Source organism: Sinocyclocheilus anshuiensis, unplaced genomic scaffold, assembly GCF_001515605.1.
Source record: "Sinocyclocheilus anshuiensis isolate Anshui unplaced genomic scaffold, SAMN03320099.WGS_v1.1 scaffold2823, whole genome shotgun sequence".
Classification (NCBI taxonomy): Eukaryota; Metazoa; Chordata; class Actinopteri; order Cypriniformes; family Cyprinidae; genus Sinocyclocheilus; species Sinocyclocheilus anshuiensis.
In genome coordinates this window covers 162,495-171,485 of record NW_015552796.1, presented here as the reverse complement: position 1 = coordinate 171,485, position 8,991 = coordinate 162,495, and the positions used below count along the sequence as shown (strand labels likewise).

Sequence of the window (8,991 nt, the reverse complement as noted above, 5' to 3'; positions counted from 1 at the left end):
AAAAAAACAGTAATTTAAAAAAAAAAAAAAAAAAAAAAAAGTCAACAATGAGCAATAAGGCTCTGGTACTCACTTGATACTGCATAGTTTTGTCTCCATTAGTGACTAAACTGATTTCCTCCACAGATCCCTTCTCTCTATTTTCTTTCACTACCTTCACTTCTAGACGACTGCGTAGAATTATCGCGGCATTTCCTACAAAAACAATAAATACTGCATTAAATTTCTACATACACACTCTTTACAAACCATTAAAAATATACTGCATTATACTGCATTAAAACAGGAACTGAAAAGTTAAAGGGGTCATCGGATGTGACATGCACTTTTACAATGTGTGTACACAACCACCCTATAATGATAAAAATCCACCCAGTGGTTTTTGTTTTTTTTTCATTCCGATAAATGATAACCCCTTTCTCAAATCAAGCCGTTCTCAGCTTCTTGTCTGTGTGGCATCACATGGACGAAGGCCGCTCCCACGATTGTTGATTGACAGTAGTGTTTCAGCACAGACTGGACTGGTGTCTTACCTTAGACCCGCCCTGAGTGAGCTGTCATCAGTCCGCCATTGTTTCGATGCTGGAACAGATGAAGACAAGAATGTCTCCTAAGCGATTGAGGTGTTTTGTTGTTGGATGTAATAATGAACATAGCAGTCATCATTTACTCCCGACATCTGAGCTGCTGAAGACGCAGTGGATTACGTTTGTTTCTGAAGGGAATGCCCCTCCTGATCTGCCTAAATGCTTTTATGTTCGTGCGAATCATTCATGATCCAGCCTCACCTACAGAAGAAGTTAGTTTAAGGTTTTTTTATGAATCTTTGCAAATCGCCTTTCCTAATAACATGCTAGTTAGCAAGTTTCACGAAAAATGCGGCTAAGGTTTACTGTCTCTCAGAGAGCGGCTCAGAAGAGAGGGGTGGGGTGAGCAGAGGTCATTTGCATTTAAAGCGGCATGCAAGAAAAATTTTAACCAAAGTATGTTATAGACTTTTCATTAAGACCCTAAAGAATCATATCAACTTGTGGAAAATGGGTATCCGATGACCCCTTTAAGACAAGCAAACAGTACTGGCATATTATTAGGAATAAAAAATATATATATTTTCATTTAATTAATTATACTTTTATATAAATTAACATTTCTCTTCACAAATTCAATATCCTGGATACAAGGTAAATAGCTGCAAAATGCTGCTGCCTACTTTTTGAAATAGCCTTTGGGCTGCTTTGTGTCAACTGTCTAGGTAGGCAACTAGCTAGATTTTGAAATACAACTACAGTTTTCATGAAAAGACATACAGTGGGTACGGAAAGTATTCAGACCCCCTTCAAGTCAATATGGGGTGCTGTGTGTACATTAATGAGGAAAAAATATTAACTTAAATGATTTTAGCAAATGGCTGCAATATAACAAAGAGTGAAAAATTGAAGGGGGTCTGAATACTTTCCGTACCCACTGTATCTGCCCTTTACCTCACTATCTGTGACCAAAGAGCAATATCATTCTTATAAATTGATACTTCCAAACACAATACAGCTGCAGAGGTGTAAAGATGTATAAAATAAACCAGATGGAACAGTCCAATATTTCAGACCCTTTTGACAACCTGGAACATGAGGAAAGTGTTACAAATATAAACTGTGAAAAATCAGATGTCCTCTCACAGTGTAATGACTTACCTTCTATAACCTGGGTGACCTGAGATTGGTATGTGTCGAAGTTAAATGGTGTAAGAAAGCCCAGAGAACCCAAATGGAAGGCCATGACAGGAGGCACACTCTCCTATATCATACAAACACACATATACATTTAGGCTTTTAAAGATTGTTCACATGGAAAACAATCTGAAGCAACAAAGCTACTAGAAGTCATTCAATTTCAAATAGAGGTTGCAATTTCTGGCAACATAAATGACATGAGGTGAGCATGCCCGATGCTGTGATTAAGTGAGAAAAAGTTCAATTTTATGCAAATGAGCAGTGACTAGGGCTACAAAATACATTGACAATAAAGATAACAAACAGTGAAAATCTTGATGTGTTAAAGGTTTCGGATTTTCAGATCCGAGTCCTATCAAAACCTGAATGAATTAATAATAATTAATTCCCTTACAAATTTAAGTAATCAAGTTATTACACTACTTTTTTTTTTTTTGCAAAATACACTGAACGAAATTATAAACGCAACACTTGTTTTTGCCCCCATTTGTCATGAGCTGAACTCAAAGATCTAAGAATTTTTCTATGTACACAAAAGGCCTATTTCTCTCAAATATTGTTCACAAATCTGTCTAAATCGGTGTTAGTGAGCACTTCTCCTTTGCCAAGATAATCCATCCACCTCACAGGTGTGGCATATCAAGATGCTGATTAGACAGCATGATTATTGCACAGGTGTGCCTTAGGCTGGCCACAATAAAAGGCCACTCTAAAATGTGCAGTTTTATCACACAGCACAATGTCACAGATGTCGCAAGTTTTGAGGGAGCATGCAATTGGCAATTTATGCAATATATTTGTGCAATTTATCTCGGCAAAGGAGAAGTGCTCACTAACACCGATTTAGACAGATTTGTGAACAATATTTGAGAGAAATAGGCCTTTTGTGTACATAGAAAAAGTCTTAGATCTTTGAGTTCAGCTCATGAAAAATGGGGGCAAAAACAAAAGTGTTTCGTTTATAATTTTGTTCAGTGTACATAATTGTATTTTGTAGTTTTTGCAAAATACATAATTGTTGAGCACATAAATGCATAGTAAACTAGATTCATTTCAATTAGTTGATAAGACTACAGTGTCAGTAACGTCAACCTGTCCTAATTAATGAGTTTCAAGCAGTCTGAACCTTTTATTTTACTTCTATGGTGGTGCATGAGGAACATGAAGAAACAAAGGTAACAGTTCTCTGAGTTTACAGCACAAGCTCACTGACTGAGTTCTGAACTCTAGGCACTGTAAATATGAGTTTTACTGTGCAGTGCAGACAGCTTTATTATAATAGAAATATTCACAGAAGTGTAGAACTCTGCAGACAGACTATCTATAGCTTGGCGGGGAATGGAGGGTGGTCATCATGTAAATGAGACACAACATCTGTGCTCCGAAGGCCTACAGCAGAGGGGAGAGAACCATCAAGGAACACAATGGACATGACTTAGTTTAGCAGTATATATTGTATAGGGGTACAACTATTACAATTATTTTGAGTACAAAGTAGTCATGTAACATGGCACATTCCTCAAAATGCACTGCTGAACTGCTGTCATCTGAAATGGCATTTGGGGAAGCTGACAAGCAGAATCAGTCATAAGCATGTTGAATAACAAATGTTTGGTAGCACAAAGCCCAAATCAAAAGCACACACCATCCAGTCTGCTGCCGAGCTCCTCAGAGTCCAGAGTGGTAGACAGAAATCTAAGAAAATCGAAAGAGATCGTACAGCAAGCTTTTGGATTTTACACAACTCCCTACATGCAACTCCCTCAAGAGAAACACTGCATGAAGATGAACCTATGAAAGGGAAACATGGGTAACAACACCGAGATTGCTCGTTTTTGGTTGGACAGGTAAGGAAATAATAATGATTTACACCAGGGGTCTTCCAACCTTGCTCCTGGAGAGCTGCCTTCCTGCAGACTTCAGGTTCGGCCAAATCAAACACACATGAACCTGCTACTAAAGGTGTTTAGAGTTACTAGGAAATTACAGGCAGGTATGTTGGACCAGGCTTAACACTGAAGTCTGCAGGAAAGTAGCTCTCCAAGAGCAGGGTTGGAGCTCTCTGATTTACACCATTCTTTGAACTAGCCAGACAACCTTTTAAAGCTCTGTGTAAAGTTAGTTAATTTTAAACAGTGCCTACAGATGCAGCTAGAAAAAACATGAAAATCCTGTTGTAATAGGAATACTGTAACGAATCAGTCCACTGAATGCGAGTGTAGTGAGAACCCAAGTGCAGTTTTATTTACAGTGATCCAAACATCCAAACATAATCCAAACAAGATACACAGAGTTGACTTGACGAGGCATGAACAGACTTGACTAGGCATGAACAGATCTGACGAGGCACAAACAGACTAGACTCACCGACAGCAGGTTACAACTTCAGTGGACTGAATCATTACAGAATACACGACCAGAGACAATGGGAACATTATGGCTACTTATAGCAAACAAGAGGGTCACATGACAAGAACAAACCAATGGGAAACAAGACATGACTAGGACAACCAATCAGAACATGACACATACACAAGGCAGAGATACATGAGGGCAAGGGAAGCATGACACTAACAGGGTGAAACAATAGGTTGTTTGCACATGACGTCACTGATGACGTGCGAAATGCAGCTGGAGGGCAGGAAGTGATTTTTCTCTCCATAGGAATCAATAGCAGAAACTCCAAATGGCTGTGTTTTGCGTTGTTTATGGATGCTCAAATTGGCCTAACCGAGAAACCACAAGGAGCTTTCATCGTGTACGAAAATGTGTTGTTCATGAGTGGGGAAAAGTCAAGACCTGAAACTTTGCTGCATGTATGTGGCTGTTGGTCCTGTTAGCAGCACGTAAAACAACTTTTATTTAAATTCTGAATCGATTATAGCCTGGAAAGCCAGCAAATAGCGCTTTCATATAAAGCTAATCACTAAAAAGCTGTCACTCACTTCAATTTATCGCAATCTCACGATTCCGTGATATGAAGCTCTCAGAACTGCCAATAATATATTATTTACATCGTGTCTATGTGTGGCGTTTAGCATTCAGTGAATTCTGACTGTGTCACCCTGTATCTATTTATATATCTTTTTTAATATCTTAATATATTATTATATCTTATATTAATCATTTGCACACACGAGCATTATCCGGCTCCGCTCCTCCCGACCGCAGACGCAGGTTTACAAGCCACTTTTTCCTGTGTTTTTCAACCAATTTCTTGACTTATTCCCCCTTATGAACAACACATTTTCGTACACGATAAAAGCTCCTTGTGGTTCCTCGGTTTGGTCGATTTCAGCATCCATAAACAACGCAAAACACAGGCATTTTTAGTTTTGTTAGTGATTTCTATTGAGAAAAATCACTTCCTGCCCTCCAGCTGCATTTCGTGCATCATCAGAATCACGTGATTGCAAACAACCTATTACAAAATAAAAGACATGAAAACATGAACATGAAACAAAACCCAAACCCCACATTACAAATACATTATGCATCTGGACAAATGCCAGGATATAAAGTTATTTCCCATGACCATAATTAAGTTGTCTTGAGAAAGCCAACTTACTGATCTGCTATTTAAGCTTATTATTATTAGTGGTGCTTGCCAAAGGCAAAGCATCACTATTGTTCTCTTGCATAATTAAGTTGGCTTGAAAAAGCCAAATTACAGATATTCTATTTAAGCTTCTTATTAGTGGTGCTTGCCAAAGGCAAAGCATCACTATTGTTCTCTTGCATAATTAAGTTGGCTTGAAAAAGCCAAATTACAGATATTCTATTTAAGCTTCTTATTAGTGGTGCTTGCCAAAGGCAAAGCATCACTATTGTTCTCTTGCATACTTCTTCTTCTTCTGGACAAAACTTCGGCACTCTACTCCTCCCGCACGGTTTATCCATGAATGAGGTGTCAAACTTACTGGTTCGTTGAGGAGAGGTGTGCTATATCTTTTCTAAGCGATCAGACCTACGATGTTCCCACAGCGGGTGAAAAGTCGGGCAAAAAAGTCCCATAGACTTTACATTGCGACCAACTTTGCCGGGCCATAGCTCTGAGCGAGAATTTAATAGAAACATGTGGGTCACCACATTTGAAAAGGCTGGCAATCTGTGCGAGAACATATCTCCCACATTGGGGTATAAGTTGTACCCCTGGGGTGCAAGAGCCTCCCAAAGTTGCCCCATAGACATACTATGGTGAGGGACTCCCCATGAAACAGCATCTGAGCACACATTTTTACTACTATGGTAATTTACATAGGAATTCTGCATTGAACATAACTGGATCACAATGTCATAGAGATATAGTGGTGGGCTCATTTTACTCAGGCAACCAATCAGACTCTCAGGATCATTGTGAAGCTGTCAAGCCACGCCCTAGCGACCATTTAGAGCACCCTAGCTACTAATCCTATTGACTGCCATTATAAAAGGCCCAGATGGATATCTTTAGATCACAGTATCATCACAAATCACCATCAACACTTCCTAGCCACCCACTAGCAACCACTGTCAAGCACCCTAGCAACCCAAACCCAAAGAGGCATATCTTAATTTTCATTACATCACTGGATTATAGTTCCATACATTGTGGCGCTTTTGTTGCTGTCTGTGCAACATCGCTTTAACAAAGAAAACCCGTGTTGGCAGTAGCCAACACCTGCTGTACTCCAAACTTAACATCAATGGATACGCAAAGATGTCTTCCACATCGCGTGAAATGCCATCTAATCCACGCCATGGGCTCGTTCAACTCACCATATTATTACTTCTTGCTGGTGATGTAGAACGCAATCCTGGACCGCAACCAACAGCGAAAACACAAACTGGCATTTTTCAATGTGCCTTGTTTGCAACCCTCCTCAACAATCTGCTCATAGCCAATGCTAGGCTCGGACTACCACTGCCCTACATTCCCCTGCCGTTGCCAGGGCAGCCCTTGTTCGCTATTCGATCAATGGCCTGTTTTTACTTACCCCCTGTGTTGCCGTGGTTGTCTGTGCCGGTCGCTCGGTTGGGGGCCTTTGTTGGCGGCTGTTCGGTGGAGTTCGCTTGGGTGGCGCCGTCGGTGGCCGCCGGCCCGGGGCTGCGGGCTGTGGTGGGGTCTTCTGGGGTGGCGTTGGCCGTGGCAGTGTTGGGGAGGACGTCTCGTTGCAGGGGTGGAATATTGGCATCTCCAGTGGTGAGTCCCGAAATATACCGGATCGTCATGGTGTAGATCTGGCATTGACTATGCCTTCAATTAGATCTAGGAATCCCGTGATGAAAAAACACCACATCGCAAAGTTTTTCCAAACGCTCAATCAGGCTCGAACTGTGTGGGACCCTCGATGCAAAGCTAAAGGGTTGTTTGGTGGACATTTAAATATTCGGAGTATGGCAACCAAACGTGAACAACTGGAACATTTGCTTGTAAATTCTAATATTGATTTTCTTGGACTGACAGAGACTTGGTTAACACGTTCCTCCCCGGAGGCCCTTATTGTCATGCCAGGATATGATGTTTTTAGGCAAGACAGAGATCATGGGAGGGGAGGTGGAGTTTTATTATATGTGAAAAGTACTATTAAATGCAAACAAATTGAATGGCATAGGGAAACTGATATTGAGTGTGTTGGTGTCAACATTTCACTTTCAGTTGAAATGGCATTTAGTTTAATCTGTCTATATCGAAAACCCTCAGCAAAGCTTGAGTTCTATGATCAATTAAAACACCTCCTTCATAGTTTGGATTTTAACAAAGAGGTTATATTGATGGGGGACTTTAATATAAATTGGAGTGATAAGGGTGGAAGAAAAAAGCTTAAAAATATTACAGATTTTTTTAATCTTACACAGTTAATTGAACAACCTACAAGAATAACTAATCAGTCTGAAACTAAAATAGATTTATTATTTACAAATAGACTGGAAAGAATTACTAAGACCTATAATTTAGTGACAGGGCTGTCAGATCACAATATCATTCTTTTTTCCAGGAAGCTAAAAATACATCGTTTTCATTCCTCAGCCACACCAATATGTAAATATGAATCGGTTCCAATTAGTCAACAGGAAAACCTTGGGGTAGCACTAAGAGAGATTGATTGGAACGGGGTCCTCTCTAAAGGTGATCTGGAGAGTGACTGTGACCAATTTACATCAACAATTAAGAAAGTTATGGGGCCCTACCTCAGAAAGCGGAGTCAAAAGAAAAGCAGGGATATATTGCCCTGGCTAAATGAAGAGTGTAGGAAACTTATGAAGGAAAGAGATCAATTATTGAAACAATCTTTAAAAACAGGTCTTACAATAGACCGACAAAAATTTACCTCCTTAAGAAATAAAGTAATAAAAAGGCTAAGACAAGCTAAAGCCAACTTCTTCATTGATACTATTGAAGAGGCAAGAGGAAATGGGAAGAAGATATGGCAAACCATCAACAAGCTGATTGGCAGAAAATAGAATTATAACAATAAATATTTAGAGTTGAAAATCAACACTGAATTAGTTACAAATCCGATCATCATATCTACAGAATTAAACAAATTTTTTTTAGACTCTGTTTATGAAATAACTCAATTTTTTAATTCACCTAGCTATTCTATTTGTTCCATTAATTATGCACAGCCGATTTTCCACCTACAAGAAATAACTGAAATAGAAGTAGCAAATACTATCAGTGGCTTAAAGAATTCTAAGGCCATGGATATCTATGGCCTTGATACTAATTTTTTAAAAAGGCATAAAGAGATCCTTCTACAGCCTATTACATATTTGATTAATCAGTCTTTAAGACAATCCATTGTGCCATCAGCATGGAAGATGGCCCTGGTCACACCCATTTTTAAGTCAGGTGAAAGATCAGATATGGCCAATTATCGGCCAATCAGTATTTTGCCTGTTGTTTCTAAAATAGTCGAAAAATGGGTGGCTAAATTACTAATTCAACATCTCAATAAAAGCAATAATTTATTTCACCCTATGCAATTTGGGTTCAGGGCTCATCACTCAACAGAAACAGCTAATTGTTTGTTTTTGGAAAAGGTTAAAGGCTACCTAGATAGGAGTTCTTATGTTGGTGCTGTCTTTCTAGACCTAAAGCGGGCTTTTGATACTGTTAATCATGAAGTTCTTTTATCTAAATTAACATATTTCAATTTCTCTGAACAAGCTCTCAACTGGATAAAATCATATCTGTCCAGTAGAAAGCAATGTGTTCGTATTAATGATTCAAAGTCTCCATTCTGTGAATGTCCAGTAGGGGTCCCCCAAGGCTCCATAC

The 8,991-nt window shown here is 39.3% G+C and overlaps 1 protein-coding gene across 1 annotated transcript in view; it reads right to left on the bottom strand.

Annotated features, from left to right (window-relative positions):
- LOC107667944 (NAD kinase-like) overlaps window positions 1-8,991 on the bottom strand; it is a 143,810-nt gene that overhangs the window by 67,694 nt on the left and 67,125 nt on the right. Inside the window, exons 7-8 of the mRNA XM_016459676.1 lie at window positions 1,689-1,791; window positions 74-195 (exon numbers count right to left, since the gene is read on the bottom strand). Coding sequence (XP_016315162.1) covers window positions 74-195; window positions 1,689-1,791 — 225 coding nt within the window. The remainder of the gene's footprint in view (window positions 1-73; window positions 196-1,688; window positions 1,792-8,991) is intronic.